Source organism: Mycteria americana, chromosome 4 (assembly GCF_035582795.1).
Source record: "Mycteria americana isolate JAX WOST 10 ecotype Jacksonville Zoo and Gardens chromosome 4, USCA_MyAme_1.0, whole genome shotgun sequence".
Lineage (NCBI taxonomy): Eukaryota > Metazoa > Chordata > Aves > Ciconiiformes > Ciconiidae > Mycteria > Mycteria americana.
The window spans coordinates 51,614,034-51,634,701 of NC_134368.1; the positions used below are offsets into that span (position 1 = coordinate 51,614,034).

The window sequence follows — 20,668 nt, forward strand, 5'->3', positions numbered from 1 at the left end:
AGACAGCTCCACATGCAGTAAATCCAAAACAGTTAGTCCAGAATAACTGAGTAGGCAAGCCCTTGCTGAATCTGCTCACTTGCTGCTTACTAGCATAAAGTGTTAGTCTGGTTTTGATGAAGTACTATAAAACTGCTTTTGTGGGTGAGAAATGTGCAGATTTTGGCCTCTTCATTTGTGGTCCTGCAAAGATTAGCCAGAAGTTTCATGATGCACAATTACAGCTTTTTGGAACTGCAGTTACAGAAATAAGCGATAATGATGTACTCTGCTAGCTAATGTTTGCTAGTGTAAAGTTGGCCCTGACTGATGGCTTCACACACTGTAGTCTTTGACAGTGATCTTGGATGTGTTTCATGAAACGCATATGTATCAAAGGTATATGTAGGGGTGTGAGTGTGTATATTTTTAGATATATAAAAATAAAAAAGTAATTTAAAAAAGTAATTAAAATTAAAAGGGGTATATATATGCCTATATGAGTATATACACCTAGCTGTGTGTACTTGTGTGTGTGTGTATATCTCGCATATAGAACTCTGTCATGATAGAGCTAGGTAGTGTGCTTGCCTAGGGGAAGATATGAGCCAGCACTCTGCTATTTCAGCAAGCTAATTTTCTGGGGATTGAAGGAGCACATCTATTTCTGTTTAAAACAAAAATGTTATTCTGAAAGCTTACTGTTTTAAAAATTTGGGATTTAAGATCCTTCTTTACTATCATCAATGACTGCTGTGTTCTGCAAGTGCTACAGTTGTTTGTGCTTCTTCTGCAGCCTCACCAATGACCCATATTGGGTATGGGCATGTGTACCATCATGGGAGAACTTGTCATCAGATGCCAGCTGCTCCACGGCAACTGACCTATATATGCTCTTATCCCACGTCAGATATGAAGTCATTCACAGTACTTGAGTAAACTGGGTGAAAAAGGGCAGCTGGGGGTTGGCCTACGAGTTGGTCTCCAGGGCTCACTTCCAACCTCAGTTATTCTGTGATACCTTGGTGCACCACAGTAATATATTTGTATGGTCCATACTCCCAGCTTTGATTTGGATGAAGGGCTTCACAACCTTAGAGCCTATCCCTGTGTATGCTATAATTAGGAGGACTTATGGAGGGAAGAAGATAGACTAAAGTCCTTCTAAGCAACTCTTCCCGTAGTGAATATGTACCTCAGTGGTGAAAATAAGTACGGCAGATCAGATGCACATATTTTTGTACTCTTTTCAGTTATAGCTATACTTCTCCATAATTAAGTATTTTAAATCAAAGTCTGCACTCAAAATTAAGGGTCCTTCCTGGATTTAGGTAATGGCGCACTGTGAAAAAGGTGATATTTCCAACATTACAAAAAGGTTACAAAGCAAATGCCATAATGTTCATGATGTGCCTGGGGCAGAAGTGCTCAATGTAGTACACACATAAAAAGAACATTTAAAAATGGCCACAACTGTATTTTGCCTTTAAAACACCATTTTTTTTGTTTAAAAAGACAGTTCCCAGTATTCATGTATGTCAGAAATAGTGACAAGTTATGCCCTTTGTTATGCTGTGATTCCATCTTGTTTCATCAGCCAAGCATGGTGAAAGTGGGTAACGCAAGAATCGCTCCCCTGACTTTGCACAGTATAGATGACTTGGCTTAATTTCTGTCTCTGGTGTCACTTAAGACCCTCTATAGCCCAAGAGTATATTTTCCCCAAATATTTTCCGCAAAAAGTTTCAGTGAGTATCCCTTTACCTGTTTTCATTTTCTTCAGAAATTACCTGAAGTGTAGTCTATCATCTCTGCAAATAGAAACTGTGCACTTGAAGGACTGGAAGGAAATTGTTTACTCTGTAGTCATTATCTCTGTATTATTCTCTAAAAATCAGGAAATCTCATTTGTTAGGTCTTAATCAATGTGCTCTTCAGAAAACCTTCAAATGTATTAAAGGTGTGGGGTTTTTTTATACCTTAACTGTCTCCCCTCAATGATTAGCTTCACACAGGAGATGACTTCTTGCATTACGCTATTATCCATCTACTGTCAAGAGAATACAAGTCAAACTGGTAGATTTGGGGAGAGCTGATACATTTTATGCACATTAACTAAATGCTGCGGTCTGGATTTGGCTCTATCAGCTCACAGCATCCAGAAGTTGAGTACTGATGTTGTTTCTTCTACCGTGATCTCAAGAGTGAAGTCCTTTCCTTCACAGAGCTTGCTGAGGTTATGTTTGAGTTGAAATGTGGCAGCTCAGTCCATGGACTGTATGCTTTTGATTTCTGAATATGGTTGACTATAGTGAATGCTGTAGATGCCATTTCTGTCCTTGGTGTCACTTCCCTCTCAAAATCCCTGCATGTGAGCGTGAGAGGTACTGAGGAGTAAACTGTTCCGATTTCTTGTTGCTTTTCACTTTTGAATGTGATTAGAGTACTTTGTGGCCTCCCTTTGTTGTCAGACCTATCATTTAGTTGTACCCTCTGTTTCCCATCTCTGCATGCTATCATGTATCCATCTCGGGACCTAACATCATCTTCCTTAGAAACCATTTGTGAGGATTAAGTTAAAAACCTGTTGATTGCCCACATAGACTGTGTCAGTTGGATTACCCTTATGCATGTGCTTGTTGACTGCTTCAGAAAACTCAGAGTTTTAAAGGTGGAACTTCCCTTAACAGTATTTGACTCTTCCTAAGCAGATCATGTTTATCCAGGTGTCCACTAATTCTAGCTGTTGTTATGTTACACTTTTCCTGGTACAGACATCAAGGTTACAGGCCTGTAGTTCCTCAAAACACGTTTTAATGATCAGTTTGCAACTTTCAGGTCTTCATGTACCAAGATAATCTTAAGTGAAGGTCATATACCACTAGTAATTCACCTGTTCCATTCTCCAGTGCTCTCTTGGGTGAATGCAGTCCCATCCTGGCAATTTGTTGATGTTCATTTTGTTATGGGTATTATTACCTCTTTTATGCTTAATTTAGTTTCAGACAGATCCTTTGCCAAGCTTCACCATGCTCCCAAATATGCACGTGCTTGCTCGCTAGGGTCCTGGTGTGAGAATTGCCTGCTTCTTCTAAGATGTATACCATGCAAAGAGTTCCTTTAGTTCTTCCACAATGACTTCTTGCCTGCAAGAGCTCCATTTCTTGCCGTAGCATCACCTTGCCCCACAGGACTGTCTGGTGGATTTTGTGCTCCTGGTGGGTTGGAAGAAGAATTTATGGCTGGTTTGAATTCCTTTCACTAGTTACTGCTTAAACTGTTTTTGCCTGTCTAGTTGTATTTTTACCTTTCATCTCCTGGAGTTTATGCTCCTTGTGATTTTCTTCAGCTTCTAAATTCAGCTTTTTGAATGATGCCCTCTTAATTCCAGTAATCTCTTTTAGTTTGCTGTTAGTCACACTGGCTTCTTTCAGTTTATCAAGTCCTTCCTAATAGAAGGTATGCATTAGCACGGCGTTTCCAGTATTGTCTCCATTAGTAGTCTTCATGCTGTCTGTAAGGACTGAAATTCTCTTAGCTACCACTTTTAGCTTATTGTTAAAAACCTTCCCAATTTTTTCATAGCTCCCCTTTCTGAAGGTTGGTGCCATCATGCTGGATTATTTTAGCAAGCATTTCCCCTGTAGATAAGTTAAATCTAAGTATGTTATAGTCATGTTAAAGAGCAACTTCTACTGCAAGGTTTTGCACCAGGTGTCGCTTGCGACTTGGTACCAGCTCAGTAGTTGCATTTACTCCTGCAGCCTCCCTAGCCAACTTCTCTGTAAAACAATCCCTGACAGCACCCAAACATTTCACCTCTGTTACACGTTTCAGTGTCATACTTACCCAGTCTATATGGCAGTAATTTAAGTCACGCAATGCCCTTCTATTTTCTGCTCTTGCTGCCTCTCTGATTTCTCTCAGCACATCAGTTATTACTTGCTAATAGAACCCCATCATTGACTTCATAGGTTGTACGGATAATTTAGTGTGATCAGTTTAATTCTATGTGCAAAGAGAGGTGTATTTACATAACCATTTCTAAAACTGTTGTGTAAGTTGACTGAGCAGGCAGCAGATGAACAATAAAAGGGGAGGTAAATGCCAAAATAGGGCATTGTAATTGATGATGGATGTGTCATTGGTGAAGAAGAAAATGAGTTTATTTGATTAGTCTTTTCTAAGTACTATAATATACTTCTACTTACAAAAGAGACTTATTTTTTACAGATTAAATTCTTCAGAATATTCATATTCTAATAACCATGACTTTTCAATTTTGAAACATACTGAAAGGAAGTATAAGATAAATTATCTTTTTCCCTGTATTTTGCAAGGCTCTTCAAAGGAACAGTGAAGTCTCCTGGACTGGATTATAAAGGCATTAAATTCTAAAATTTTCAGATTATCACTGTAATGCAAAAAGAGCATTTTGTATATTTAATTTTGTGAATTATTTTAGATCTTGTGTTTTAATTTCATTCCAAAATATAAGGCATAAATATTTATTTCACACTGGGCACCTGAGCTGAAATGCAATCAATTTGCAAGTGTTGTTCTTAATAGAGTTCATTCTGACCCCACTTTCAATAAAATGAGTGAAGTGCTGGTTTGAATGTCATGTTAACAGAGGGAACAGTCAAATTAATATATTCTGAGTTTTTCTTCTTTCTTAATAATATGGAAATCTTATGAACTGAAGCCTGGAAAGTTTCTAGTTGGAAGGGGAAGGAGGAGACTCAAAGTAAATATATAAAGACGGAGTGGGAGAAGTGGTAAAAATATTAAGAGATACAAAAAGAAAAGGGAATAAAAGACTGTTAGTTGACTGTAGTAGGAAACAGATTGATAGGAAGTGGAAAAAGAAGAGACTGAAACAGCAAAATCCAGCAGAGTTTTGGTTCTCTGGTGTTCCAGTGTGCATCCTCTTCAGATTGTTTTAATGTTGTATGCAGGCCTTCCCCAGACATCTGGCATGGCCGTTTGGACAGGAGCCTCTTGTTAACACTTGTTTGTACTGCCAGAGCAACACCAAAATATTTCATTAATAAGAGGGAACAGCAGCCTGAGCAAATAAATAAAGAACAGGATTCTACAGCTTCTGATACTGGCTGACAGGACAGATAAAAATGTATGTATTTGTGCTGGAAGAGGGGAGAAAGTAGTCTCATCCTGCTCTCCTGGAGTGATAAGCATTTGCAGCTTGCAATTTGACAAGATTTAACGGGTTGAGACTTGGGCTGTGGACTGTGCTGGCTGGCACCAAGTTGCTTTCAAAAACTCTGCAGAAACTTGGCTATCTGTGCCCCTTTGCTCAGACCAGCAGCAGTAGCATCTGTTCTTCCCTATGCGCTAAACTTGAATCACAGCTTCCAGCGCGCGATTTAACAAATAAAAGTTCCAGCTCTTGACATGAGACAATCCTGCATGCCTGTGTGCTCAATCCACCAGCCCAGGTGAGTTTGTTTTCTAGCTGGCAGGTGTTGCCAGCTGCTCCTAAGAGTACTAGAGGTTTGAATACCTTTTGATGACTTTAGTTAATAACATCACAGGGGCAGTTTCTTCTTCTTGCCTTTGCCTCTGTAAGAGCCAGTCATGCCTCAGTGCCTCACCTCAGACTTGTCCATTTTTGACTTGCGTTTCTAACAGATTCCAGGTGATGAAAAGAAGCAACAAAAATGGCCATCCTGGACACAATGATACTGTAAGTAATTCCTGTGTAGTGTTCTGCCACATTGTTTGAGGCAGTATACATCTTTCAGTGTGAAGTAACATTAGCAGCATTCTCTTAGGAGAAGAGAGTGGGTCTTTACTGTCACTTCATCTTTATGTAGCTCAGCAAGCCACTGCTCCCTCAGGTGCCAGCATCTATCACCAAAGAAACAGGGTACACTCCTCTGCTTCTCTGATAATCCATCTCAAAGTCTGTCTCCCCATGTCCTTGAGTGCTGCCAGCGATCTATTCTGTGCTCTGAATCTGGGAAAACCGCAAATGCTGCTTCACGGTAGAAGCTCCAGAATTTCTTTTTCATATTGCAGTTCCATCCCCAGCCAAACTGTCATCATTTGCATGTAGAAATGGAAGAGATTGTCGTAAGGAACAGTTTTCTGAGAATACCATGGGTTTGTGAGGGATGTTGCTCAGTTTTTCTGACACATCCTCTGTGGAACTGTTTTACCAAATGGGTGGCAGGTTAAGATACATGCAAATACAGAAGTTTCAGGAGTTGGGGGGGGTGGGGTGTTGCATTTTAATTCTTATTTAGGAAGAGGTCAAGGATCACTACTGCCCCATTTATGGGACCTGCTGTTTGTGAAATCCTAAGATCAGAGGTCAATGTGGTGTTCCCATTTAAAGATTTAAGTGTCTCTCCCAGCCCTTTACTATTTCTGTCTTAGTCTCTGCTTCTAGGTCAGTCTCTGAAAGTAATGGCAGCGACTTAGTATGGAGTTGTTGGGGAGCTAAGCTTCCTTATTAATATTTGGGGAGCTGAGGTCCTTTTTTATCCCTTTGCTGTACCTGCTTTTTCTTGTGGATCAGATTGATCTTTGCTTTTAAAGTTCATTCCAAACATGGTTGCTGCCTTCTGTCTACAGTATCTTTTTTTCTTCTGGCCTTTCTTTTAGCCCTTTTTTCTGCCAGGTAACAATGCTCCTTCAGGTTTGACTTTGTTTTCTTTTCTCTGTTTTCTTTTCTCTGAAGTAATCAATTTGAGTTACTTTCTTTTTTATATAGCTACTGTTAAGAGAATAGCTTTCAGAGCTATCTACTTGGATTAAGGATTTGCCTTCCTGTTGTCAAAGATAATGATCGCCATAATTTTGAAAGTCAAGTGTCATTGTCTGGAGAAACCTGCTGGGCAGGGAGACCAGGTTTTTCTTCTGGGATTTAATAAGGCTTTTACGTGGTCATCTTCAAACATCCATCTTAAGCCTGCCTCTGCAGATGAAACTTTCTTTTGTTGTGTGGTCCTGCAGTGCTTGCATGTTTTCTCTCCTGTCAGGAAACACAACTTTGCCCTTTACTCTCTTCTGCTTTTGGGCATATCTTGTTTGCTTCCACTTATCTACCTTCCCTGTGGTGGCACTGTTTCTATGCTAGCAGGAGGAGTTCCTGAGCAGCGAAGTGAAAGCATTCCTTTCCTCTTCTTCCTTCTTTTAACCTCTAAGAGACAGACACACTCTGGTTATTTCTGTGTCTGCCCCTGTGCAAGGTGATGCTTGTAATCTGTTCTGTCCTTCCCTACCCCAGGCATCTATGTGATTGAAAAAGCTCTTCTCTCATAAATCTCCTGCCCCTTATTTGTCAACACTTAGCCCGCCTTGCACTACAACAGGGTCACCATGTTAATGTGCGGAACTGATACCAAGCCTTGTCACGCAGTCTTGAGGTACAGTCAGAAACTTGTCTCTCAAAGGTCAGATCTACTAGAGAAACATTTAGTAGTCAGTAGTTTGGACGTTACAGCCCTCTGAGAAGGAACGGATTTTGAATACTCACTGGAGATTAGAAGATTCCTGGTCTGTAACCCAAGTAAACCTTTTCCAAATGAGGGCTTATTCTGTCAGTGTATTTGCAGTGTTTTTATTCTGCTCTTCCTGCACTTTTTAACTCTCCAGCCTTTTTATTAATTCTTTCTATTTCACCTTTTCTATACATTTCTGCCTGGTCTGGAGGTGTCCAACACTAATTTGAAAATAACGTTCCATCTGTGGTTTCTGCACAGTTGAATACAGAGAGGAATGTTCCTTCAATCTGTGGTCCACAAAGCAATGCTTTGTAGCTGGTACACGTTTCTAAATACTTCTAGGAGGTATGCCATTCCCGATACCTGACCTGCTCTGGGCTTTGTACTGTAACCCAGGTGGTATGATACCTGAATAAATTTCTGAAAGGTATTCAGTTGCAAGGAAGAGTTTCTTTTTAACGCAGATGACTTCTTTGTTCTCCTTCTGCCAAATGACAGAATGAAAAGGAGTGCAAACATTTCTCTTATTCTTCATGTAATCCTCATTCTCACCCGGTGATGCTCTGCCCTAGCACTACTGTGTATGTGAAATCAAGCTGGTTTTGTCTTCACTGGTTTACAGGTCAAAACAGTGGGGTGTTTTTTTTTTTTTTTTTTCTCAGAGATCATCTGATATACCAGAGCTCTAAAATAAGATACTGTGTGACTTGCAGATTCTGAATTGGTCAGCTGTTCAGTTCATTTTCCCTGTCATTAGCTGTTAGAAAGCACTGTGTGAAATTCATGACGTGATGTTTTTCTGAATTTTACTATACTAAGTCTGTCCTGTTCAACAATCCAATTAAGTACCACTGGCTGTGTTCTGAAGATGAAGCAGTTAAATTACCACTGGAAACACAGTGGAGTGAGAAATGTATTCCTTATGCATTTTGTAATCCTTGTCCTTGGTTTGTTTGGTTTTTACATAGGAAAAGTAGTTGAAGCTCTTCATCTCTGTGCTTATTTATCTCTAGAGTTTAAACTTGTTGCAGCTAGCTCATCTACAGTCAGCAGTCTGACATAATTTATTTTCCCAGAGCAGCATCTATAAGCTTGTCCCTAAAGTGTAATTGTCAACCATGAAAAATAACTCAGTACTGCTTTAAAATGACTGAGGAAGTTGCACAATTTGGGTGGCTGAAGTTGACGAGCCATGTGGCTGATGAACAGAAGCACAGCCCCTTTCCTGCTCATTAAAAGCATCCTTCTCTAGCTGATGTTAGGGACCTTTATTTCTGTAGCACCTAGTGTGCAAGAGCATTTGTAGTATGAATATAAAATAATTATTTTGAGTTATTTGAAATACGTGTTTCTAGAAGGAAATTTTTTTGTATTTGATATGTCCAGTCTTGGCACCATACAAACAAATATCAATGAGATATTTTCCCAAGAAAGCTTACAACTGAGTCTAAAAATGAAGGTGTAAGATGGGCACACTGCTTAAGATGGGAATGCAAGTTGGTATCTGAGCAGCGAAGTAAAAGCCTGATCATTTCCACAGTGGAAAAGTTCAGGAATGTCTCTTCAAGATTGTGATGTTGTTGCAACTTGTTTTCTTACCCCATTAATCAGAATGATACAGTGGCGACAGGAGGTACTCCACTCGCATCCGGAATGTCTTCCCAATGTACGCTCGTGATTGATGCAGTTCATTTTAGAGAAGTCTGTAAGAGAGCCGCATCAAGCAGACACAGACAATTGCAATTGGAAGGAAAGGTTCTATCATAAATTCTAACCCAGTGAAGAGAGAGTTGTTTGCCTGCTCTGAGGTTTTTCCTTAGTATGCCAGATTCAAATAGTCATCTTGCCAGGAGTCAGGACATCTTTCAAAACAGTCAGTTTTATGCAAAACTGTGAAACAAACGTCCCTTCTGCGATTAGAAACCTCTCTGCTCTTCCCTTAATTCAGCAGAGGTGAAACACTGTTCTGATGGAAGCTTGTAAGACAAACTACAAAAGTTTAAGGTATTTTTTTATTGCTACTGCTCTCCACAGGAAGTATGGTCTGATTAGAATAAAGGTTTTTGTTTGACAAAAGTTAGATGGGAGTTTGCTGCATACCTGCAATTTCCAAATCTACCAAACCTGAAGATAATTATAGAAAAGGTTAAAAAGTAAAATATATTAAAGTATACATGAAACATTTTAAAATCCCTCCTCCCCCCCCTTTTTTTTTTTTACATCCTTTATCAGTAGGTGTTGTAGAAGAGTTAACAATAGACATAACGAGTGTCCTTAGGTATTTTCTGCCGAGTCATACTTGTTTCTCTATCTCTGTAAGAGTCACCCTGGTAAGTCACCCTAGTGCATATCCATGTGGGGACCGGGGACCTTCTGAACATGAGAGTAGGCATGACATGTCAAGGCCAGAGCTGGCTCTCAAAATCAGGATGTTGCCTCTTTATTGTGAGAATGCCCTTCTCATAGAAGATGAAATTAAATTATGATAATTCTAAATCACTGTATAGTGTTGTAAATTAGACGTATGATGAGATATCTCATATGTGATAAGAAGATTGTTTGTTGATTCTTTAATAGCCTTTGGGATGACAACTTGAGAATGAGAGAAACACATTGATTAGGATTGTTATCAGGTAGCATCATATAGAGATTTTGGTAGCAGAAGGCAAGAACAGGCAATATTAGTTCTTCAAACAGTTCCTGCAGCTGTTACTGATAATGCAGATAATGCATGATAATGCAGATAATGCATGATCCTTACATAAAATCCCTCAGTTTAAAGTTGCCCATAAAATGGGCAATCCATGGTTTGAATCTGAAAATGCAGCTTGCTTCTGAGGCTGTGGCAGCATTACCATCTAAGAGCTGCTGAAGACTCTTCAGCAAGATAGGAAGGGAAACGGATGGTGCTTGGAGCCAACACTCCCACGTTGCCTGTGGACAATTTGTTGAAACCAATTTTCTGATTTCAGTAGAAGCAGCTCAGCAGCCTGCAGCTCTGGCAATTCCTCTGTGCCCCTTTTGTTTGATGCAGGTGAACAGGGGACAGCAAGTCCAAGGCAGCTGACCTTGAACAGGAATCATCAAATCAGCTGTTAGTGACAAAGCAGTGTGAAAATACCTAAGGCTCAATGAAAATAGTATCAAACTGCTGTATAAATGCATTTCTCATATTCCCAGGCAACACATTTTCAAAAAGACTGCAGGCAAAATACCTGCTTTAGTATAAATTGTAGGTATACAGGTTGACAGTGATTGCCATCTTGGGTACTGTGATCTTCCTTGAAATGCACAGTACCTGCTTTGACTCAATTACAGCTGCCATAAAACTTTAAAATAATGTGAGCATCTCACATGAGGGTCTACTTTACTTAATAAAAGTGGAGTTGTACTCTTTTTAATTACACTAGCAAGTAAGACAGTGTGATTGGCTTGGTAACTGTGAATGTGAGTCTTGGAAGGTAAGTGCCCTGTAGGGATTCTTGTTAGTAAGTCTCTTGCCAGGTATTGCAAGAAATGGGAGGAGGGGTTAATTGATAGCTCAATTAAATCTCTTTTCTTAATAAGCGATTAGTTTGATATACCTTGCAGGTGCAGTATACAATACTGCTGTTTGTGATAGCTAGTTTCTACTTTTCTATATAAACAGCATGTTAATTTTAAACATCAGTCTCTTTACTACCGTCATTCACTTGAGGTGGGTTGGTCTTTGGGGGGGGGGAGCAGCTAATAATCCCATATAATGAGTAGTTTGAGTAGCATGACATTATCTTTTAGGTATTTAGTTTCTGTAATTAGCATACAAGCTTGTAATGCCAGATTGGTATTTTTAACTATTAAATCTGTAACAGTAATGAATGCTCTTTCTCACGAGAAAGGAAAATAAGTCCTTAAAAATCATTGAGGTAGGGCCTTTCTGCTTCCTCCTTCTTGAAGCGTATGTAAGCGCAGCATTTACAAGAGCCTTTTAGCCAACCTAAAGAGTGACTGGCAACACTGGCTTGTGGGTTCTCATACACCGGGCCTGGATAGAGGGGGTGCAGCCCTCCAGGATCGCTGCTTCTGCACGCCCTGGGCGTTCACTTGTCCTTGCCCCTCAGTCAGGTGGTCTCTCTGGCCTTCTAACTGCCTTTTGTCTCCAGCACTGCGTCGTTCTCCAGGTTTGCGATTGCAGAGCCAAAGCATGAAGACTGGCGGAGATCTCGGCCCCGTCTCTGGGGCTGCAGGGAGCATCAGTTAGCTCCTCCTTGGAGAGGCAGCCGCAGCACGGCACGCAGCTTCGCTGAAGCTGCTGTGGATCAGAAGGCAAGCATGCCAAACATCAGGCACCTGGCTGCAGCTAAACAACTAATTCCTGGTGTGTCGGGGAAGACTTGGTATTCTGTGTTCATTCATGGGACTGTGGTGTCTGCCGGGCCTTGCTTGAGGAGGAGGAAGTATTTCACCTTTCCGAAAGGCAGGGATATAAGTTGTATGAAGATTTGGGGTGTCACTGTTTTGCTTCACTTACGTCATTTGTCTTGCAGCTATAAGCTTGAAATGTTTTGGGTTTCTTCTCTAATGAAGTTACTTGGCAAATGCAGGTCTAATAGCCCTAGAAATACAAAATGCACAGACCCAGCTTGAATCATAATCGTTTTTCTTTTAATTTTAAGCACTGAACAAGACTCCAGGGTTGATGTATCTTTGAGAACATCCCTATTAATAATGCTTAATAGGAGTAAAGCATCCTCTTGGAAGTCTGCCATCGTTGTTTTAGAAGTAGCATGGAGAGAAGAAGGGATGTAGTTTAATTGTAGTGAGGTTAAAGGATCCTGCAGTGGTCCAAAGATTTAGTGTTTGCTCCAACAACTTCTGGAGTTTAGACCTTTCAATAGACTGACTTTTCTGCAGTCCATTTCAAATTCCTTTCAGGTTTTCTGAGTTATTAATTCAGTTGATAAAACTGGATTTAGTAACCAAACCAAGGCAATCATCAGAATAAACAGTACTGAAGTATTCTGCTAATGTCAATAGTGGCGTAATCTTCATCCACATTTTCATTAGTGTTTATGATATGCAGAAGCCAGCTATTTTATAATAGGGACAGATGTGAAAAGAATATAATACCTTCTGGACCAGTCCAAATTGTTAATTCAGTAGTAGAAGCCTTTCTGGAACAGAATAATAGATCCTAACAATTTGAATGGCCAAACACTTAAAAGTTTTGACCCGTTTTGGTGGTGGTGGCATTTTGTACTTTGGAGACACTTTAGGGGTCTTCAGGTTAGGAACGTTAGAGGTCCTTATTTTGAGTGTAGGTAATTCTGAAGATGGGTCTTATAGAAACTTGCATAACTGCTTCACCAAATAAACTGAGTTACCCAGGCTTTTTTTCTTAGAGATGCCCTGTGCTGTCATTTCTGATAGTACAAGCTGTGTCCTCACTGTGGTACACAGGACACTTGATTGGTGTCAAAGTAGTTACCCTTTCTGGAGCAGAGTAGCAAAGTGTTGAGACAATAGTAAAATGTAACACAGACTACTCCAAGTTATGGTCATACTAAATGTGTATTAATTCCTGGAAATCCATACTATCTGATATACAGCACCTGCTGCTCTTTACCACAGATGAGACCATTTGTCTTGATTTTTGTTTTTTAAATCTTGATAATAGTGAAATGTGATGTCTCACCTGTGATACTGTATAATGATGTTTTAATGCTGACAGTAAATCTGTACTTGGCTTAATACTGTGAGATATGTAAGTCTTCCCATGTGTTCAAGCTGGCTTATGTATGGGGTTTTACTGCAATAAAATTGTGGTGTTTGGTTGTGCGCCACAAAATAAATTGCAACAAAGATCCCTTTAAAATCCTTTGCTTCTCAGCCTTGGGAAGGAGGAAACGGCAGCACCCATTCATGTAGGAAATCAGTTCCTTTGGACTGAGACAGCACACAAAATTTGTTTCATAATAAAAAGCTTTTAAAATAAACTTCGAGGGGAATTACTGTTGTCAACTTCAAAAGCTTTCAGTTAAAATTCTTATGAATTAGCTGTGGAGAAAGGTGTTATTATTACTCTATTATTATGCAGCAAGGTGCATTACTGCTGAAGATGTGTATTTTGCAGGAAACTGCAGACTGCATACAGTTTGGTCCGTGTGTCTTTCCACAGCACAGTACAGAACACATATGGCTACTTGTTTGGTGCAGAGCTGAAGACAAACATTTGTGCTATGGGATAAATGCATTATTTCTTGTTCTGCAGTCTGCCTCTTGTGCACTTGTTGCAACAAGTAGACATACAAGCTCTTTTGTAACCTGTGAGTATGCAGCCTGAACTGCATAAATTTGCTCATGAATTAAAAAAAAAAGAAAAAATCTAGCATTTTAAAAAATAATTATAGCATTTAAAAAAAAAAGAAAAAACCAAACCAAGCAAACAAAAAAAACCACCCAAACAAAACAAAGTTGGGCCATTATTTAAATTAACTTTAAATGATGAGCTTGTTATAGCCTTAGGAGATTCCTGCATTCTTCCCCACCTTAAGAAACATTTATTTGGTTTGACAACAGGAAGGGCATGCGTGTGCTGTGTATTTGTTAATTTGGCTAATCACAGAAGGGAAGTGTAACTTACCTCAATCCAATGTGTAAAAGAAACGAAGAGTACTTAAATGGCAGGAAGCACAGGACTTCAAATTTATGTGGCTCCCATTCTTCATCTTCTTTTGTTTTACTTTGCAGTCCACTCCTTTACACCTAGCAGCAGGCTACAACAGAGTTCGAATAGTCCAACTTCTGCTTCAGCATGGTGCAGATGTGCACGCAAAGGACAAAGGGTATGTAAAATGAATTGATTTATTATCTGTTTGCAGCAGTGGTTTTGTATTAATCAAGATGAAGAATTATTTCGCTGTTTCATGTTGCAGCATAATCTCAAAGAGTTGGCTGAGAATGCGACATTTGCTTCCAGAATCTGTGTGTGGTTCATCATAAATAAACTTTTGTTAGAGCCCCAATAACAGATTAGCTGTGATTGCACTTGTTTTAAGTCTTCTATTACACATTTAATTTTTTTTTCCAAACCTTATTCTTTACTTCCATGCCCAGACTACCCTTGAAATAATGGACTAATAGCATTATTTTAGGGAAGGAGGTTGGGAGAAGATACGTGGGCTTAGTGGAACAAATGTGCATTGAAAAATTTATCTATAGTCTCATTACCTTGTCGCATATATATGGATGTAATTCCAAGTAATACCAATAACGCTCATGTGCTCACAACTAGTGGTCCTCGGAGATCTGTCTTGATTGATGTTGCTAGCAAAAATCATGATATAGTAGAAGCTAAACTATTCTATTTTTTCAGTAAGGATGGTAGTTACATAAGACACCAACAAAAAGTGCACAGCAATCAGAAATCTGGAACGAAACATGTTGTACGTTGTTCTCGGCCATATGTTTCTGAACTCTAAGGTGATGATTCTCATGGTGGTCTGATAGGTTTTGCCTTTCACATAGCATTTTAAATAAACAGAAGTTCATATTTAGACAGAAACAGAACACTGACTTCTCTTGAGCAAATTGAATGTGGAATGGGACTTCCCCCCCCCCCCCCAACAGCTTCAAGAAAGATCATTTCAAAGCCAATTAATGCTAATCTTAGTGGTAGATTAAACACCTGTGGCCTGTTAGGACAAAAAAAAACCAAGTGTTTTAATGCCCATCTTAAGTAGCATATTGTTTGGGAAGGTTAGATTTTTCCATTAGTTTGTGAATCTTAATTTTTAATTATTTGAATATTTAAATATTTTAGATTTAATTTGATTTCCGTTTATCTCTCAGTAGAGAGAAAGTTCTTCCTCCTTCTTTAAAAATGCTGCTTAAATAAATTTGTCGTTTGCCTTCTTCCATACAGTGGTCTTGTGCCTCTTCATAATGCATGTTCATATGGACACTATGAGGTTACAGAGCTGCTGCTGAAGGTAAGCAGAAGGATGGAAGATAATTACTGTAGATTTAGATGTGTTAGGTGAGATATGAACTGTTTATACCAGAGTTGAAAAGGAAGATTTCTTTTATTTTTTTTTTTTTTTTCCTGTAATGACAGGTTTCAAACATCCTGTATGTCATTTTAGAAGCTTGCAACTTTAGGTCTTTCTGTGGTATGGTATATGTGGTTTTTTCCCCACTTGATTTCTTTAGACAGAGAGTAGAGTTTCATTTATTTGAATTTTTCTGTGGAAAAATCTGTTCTACTGAAAAACTAGCTTATACAGAAATTCCAATTTTTTTTGAGGATTCAACAGTATTTTTGTATATGCAGGTATTTTTATAATTAATTTTTTGTGTATGTGTTCATATATGAAAGATTGGAACCAGTTTTTATAATGAAATTAAAATCTGTAAGCTTTTAGTTGTTGAAGATGATTTCTTACTAATAAGGCTTTCTTTGCTGTGCTAGCATGGTGCCTGTGTGAATGCTATGGACCTCTGGCAATTTACACCCTTGCACGAGGCTGCTTCCAAGAACCGTGTAGAGGTCTGCTCCCTCCTGCTGAGTCACGGTGCGGATCCCACGTTAGTCAACTGCCACGGCAAGAGTGCGGTCGATATGGCTCCAACGCCTGAGCTAAGGGAGAGACTGACCTGTAAGTGTTTTCAGACTGGAAACAGTTGTTGGTGGGTGTAAAGGGGGGCTTTTCTTTTAAGCCAGCTTCCTCATACTTCACCAGTAGATGCAAAGCAGCAGAGTAACTGCAGCTGTGCCTCTCACTTTGACGTACAGATACCTCTAATATCCCATTCGTGATATTGCCTGGTTTTCTTAGGTTTAAAATGTTTAAGGCACTGCTGAATCAGTGACCGGGGGGGGGGGGGCACGGGTTTATGCTTAAAGTCCAATTAAGTCAAATAGGAGCCTCTATATCGAGGCTCTGTACCACACTTAAAGACTAACTTCCAGAAGATAGGTAGCTTTGGTGTGCAAACTTGGAGATGGAAATTCCAGCACTTTCTTTTGTAGTCTTTGCAATCCTTATGCTGTTTACAAAACAATGTTTCAGCTCTAATTTCAATTTGTCTGCCTTTGCCCTCTTTTGGGGATTTGTTTTCTCATTATTATAAACTGTAAAAGATAATTAATTGAGACAAGTATGGAAACAAAGCATTATGAAGTTACAGAAAACTTCTTCTTGAAGTAGATTCTGAACTCAATTATAAATAAGCTTTTGGTTTTGTCTGTCAGCTTCCTAGTATAGCAGAAGCCCCCTGACACACTAAGGATGTGATCCTGTACCACTTACAATCACAGCTAGTCAGGTTGTCGTCTGCCACTGTTCTTTGCATGTGAAGGTGGTGAGATCATGTGCAGCAGAAAACTTCGCTCTAGGGGAAAAGAGGAGGGCGTTAATATCTTTTAGCTACTTCTCTACTCTATTCTGGGCCAACTTGAGAGATGCTTCTGGCTTTGAGGCAGGTTAATTTACCATTTGTTTTAATTAGCAAGCAAAAAAAAAAATCTATTTAAACTTTGTTTTATTTCTGCATTTGTAGTTCCTGGAGAGGAGTGGGGAAAGATGTTCGTTAATATCCACTGAAATATGTACCCAAATGTGAGCGTTATGCCAAATTTGCCATTTCTTGATGAGACATCCTGTATTTGCATGCCCAAAATAACATGTTTAGTATATTCCTGAGTTCTTTGGTTTTATACTTTAGGAATAATATTACATTTATTTGTTATTTCAAGATTTATTTGTACTAGTGCTTTGAGTAATGCTTTGTTTACAAAGAAATTTGAATTCTATTTGAAATGAAAACTTAAAAGTTGGTATACTTCTTTTTATTTCTAAATCCACAAATGCACCAAATGTTAAAACAAGGGTGGGAGAAGAAAGCCCATCTTAACAAGCTTAGCATTTCAAGCTTGCTTATGAAAGAAAAATAATAATATTTTTACTGAGATTGTTGAGCTTCCCCCCCCCCCCCCAATTCCCAGGTTCAGAAGTCATTCTTGCTAACCTACCTTTCACTTGTACATTTTAAGAGAAACACTTATAGTCCTTTTCAAATTCAAAATTATTTAAAACTAAAATGAACTAGTTGCTGAACTGAACAAGATGTGACACTGCAAATAACAAAATTACCTCTCCGTACTTGCAAAGATATAGCTGCTATCAAAACCTGTTTCATCTTTGTAGCAGACTGGCTTCAAATGCTTAGCCGGTTAGCTTTCTTTAAGACCAATAGTTTAATATTTTATATTTAAATTCTATACCTATATTATTTTATACATATTTATTCAGGCTTTGCCTTGTATTATTTGTAGTTGTAAATACAATAAGGTTTTTGAAAAGCAACTGTAATGCTTTTTTCTGAAGAGCATGTAATAGCATTGTGCTCACTTGAACACATGCATAGGTAATTCAGAGGTCACGTATGCATTTCATATCAAGTGCGTGCAGGATAAGAGGGGGAAAAGCTATAAGGATTTTACTCAAGGAATCACTTCCCCTCTCCTTTAGAATGTCCCTTTGGTTTCAGTAAACCATGTTTCATGTTCTGTGTCCCAGGTCAGCTACTATCTGAAGATGTACAGAAATACTCTTACTTCCTCTTAATTGACTATAGCTACCTTTCTCCAATAACATTTATAAATGTGACATGTTGCTGAATATTAAATGCATCTTTTTCCTCTAACAGATGAATTCAAAGGACACTCTTTACTGCAAGCAGCCAGAGAGGCAGATCTAGCCAAAGTGAAAAAGACACTTGCTTTGGAGATCATTAATTTCAAGCAGCCACAGTCGCATGAGACTGCACTGGTGAGATTATACAGTCAATCCATTTGTTTTATGATAAATGTGGTGCTAGTGCTAGTTGAGGAGTTTTATTTCTACACTGTGAAAATATATTCATCATCTGAGATTGAGGATTTGCCATCAAACACTTTATATATAAAAATTAAATCACCATTATAGAAAAAACACTATATAATTTTTTTTACCACTTTTTTTCTTCTTCCTGGTAGATTACAGGAGCCCTCCAGGCACTCCTCACCTGTTCATTTTTCACTTCTCTTGCTTTTTTCCCCCATCACCCTCTTTTTTTGTTGGTCAGTTGCTGTGTTTTTTCTGGGGTTGATTTCTATTCCAATGGCACAGTGCTTCCTTAATGTTTTATGTGGGCAAACATGGATTACAGATTTTCTTCATAGGGTACATAAAATTGTGGTGAAAATAGATGCTAGGTGTATATCGTAGGGTCTTACAGGATTGGAATAGTACTGACAATACCACGTTAGCTATGGAAGCAGGGGTCTTTGGGACTTTCTTGCCAGTATCCTGCTCTTCATTGTTTGAAGAAGCAGTGGAGGCAAAGAACACAGCCAGTATCCCAGATGCAGTGAAGATGTTGAAGTTGAGAGGGACTGATGGTATTATTAAAACCATTATAATGATGATACCTCATTCCAATGGAACATTTTCTTCACAGTGGTAGGTCTTAGCTGCAGGCGTACAACTGCATATTTAGTGTTACAAACATTGTGATTGTGATCAGAACATTGTGTGTTGAGTACCAAGCATCCATATGCTCTGTTCTCTCCATGAAGGACTTAGCATCCTAGCCTGAACTTAGAAGCAAAACAGAGAAGAGATATTTAGAGGCTGAACATGAAGACAATAGGAGATTTGGGATGATATCCTTTTCTTCCTGAGTATATCAGCTGCTGATATGTGGCATCTCTTTAGCTGTGTAATGATCACTTCATAGTCCTGTGGTGTTCTTTGCTCTTCTCCGCCTGCTCATTCTGCAGAGACAGCTAGGAAAAATGGGATATATTAGCTCTATTGATGTCTTTGGTTCACTGTTCAGTAAGTGTTTGACTGTGATTTCTCAATTTTTGCTTCCCGTACTTGAGATTTCCCAGTGGTCTCCCATCCAAGTGACAGGACTTAGCTTCCAGGATCAGATGAGGTTATGTACAATCTAACTGAGCTATTCCTGTCCTAAGCATGGTATCTTTTACCATGGGGCACTGGGATCTGTGCCCTATTACCCCACAAAGGCCAAAGCAAGCACCTGGTTTATGTTTGTGTTGCTCTGAGGTTTGGCAATATTTCAGCATTTGTGTTGCTTTTAGTGCTGGTTTATCATATTGGCAGGAAATACAGATAGGTTGTTATCCGCAAAGCCTAATTGCCACTCTTCAGAGCAAAAGTTGATCTTAACGTTTATTTACAAAGCTTGCCTTTGCAAACTTGGACATGCTCTGCTGACTAACAGTGGTGTGGAAGCTTGAGTGGCAGTTACTTCATAGTGAAGGCTGAAACTGGGCAAAAGATGGTTATCGGTACTATTACTACTTATTAGCATTCTCTTTGGGGTCTATCTCATTGTAAAGGCTATTGTTTTGCTATTGGAAAGTTTGAGAACTCTGTTCCAGGACACTATCTGCTTTTTACAGGTTACTGGTTTAAAACATGGGTAAACATATAAACAAAAATACTCAAAAGTATCTCCTATTTCTCAGTCTGCTATCTTGACACATCCAAACTTGAGACAAGCATTTCTGGACTGATTTTAAAGCATGGTGTTCAACTTATCTGGAACCATGCTTGTAATTTCAGGCCTCAGGAATGCATTGGTAGGGCCACTTTTGAAAATGTCAGGACAGATTGAGTCTAGTCTCTGCAGAGGATCAAAGAAAAAAGTGGGGAGCAAAGCGCTCCCCTTTGGGTGCTGAATGCACAGACAAAGGACACCCCAGCCACATTCAGGAGAATAGTTACACCTAGCAAAGGGCTGTGTGGTGTTCCCACAAGGGCAGGCTTGAGCATTGAAGAGCACTATGTGAAAGACGTCTCTTTCTCATACCATGGAAAAGAAGATACTCTGAGAACTTTATCGCCTCTTTGTTTATTATATAATTTGTAACTGGGTGCATAACAGAATTGTCATTAGGTTAATAAGTTCAGTACACACTGAAATAGAAGAAGAAACAAAGCAACATTCAAAAGTCATGTTAATCTGACAACAGCAGCAGAATCTTAATGGACCCCTTTGGAGTTCCTCTGTAGAAAGTTAGGCTGTTTCAAGCCCTTTGTCTTTACCTCCTTTGTGCATTATGTGCTGGTTTTGTCCTGATACCTTGTTAATGTAGTTGGGAACATACCACTTTTTTTGTAAGTGACAAATAGCTTTAAAATGAAAATTGTTTTTCTGAGTAG

The 20,668-nt window shown here is 39.1% G+C and overlaps 1 protein-coding gene across 2 annotated transcripts in view; it reads left to right on the plus strand.

Annotated features, from left to right (window-relative positions):
- The window catches only part of TNKS (tankyrase), a 144,550-nt gene that overhangs the window by 85,899 nt on the left and 37,983 nt on the right, over nucleotides 1–20,668 (plus strand). For both annotated transcript variants that reach the window (XM_075500536.1, XM_075500537.1), the window contains exons 6-9: nucleotides 14,181–14,275; nucleotides 15,355–15,421; nucleotides 15,901–16,087; nucleotides 18,141–18,262. In XM_075500536.1, the coding sequence (XP_075356651.1) occupies nucleotides 14,181–14,275; nucleotides 15,355–15,421; nucleotides 15,901–16,087; nucleotides 18,141–18,262 (471 nt within the window). The remainder of the gene's footprint in view (nucleotides 1–14,180; nucleotides 14,276–15,354; nucleotides 15,422–15,900; nucleotides 16,088–18,140; nucleotides 18,263–20,668) is intronic.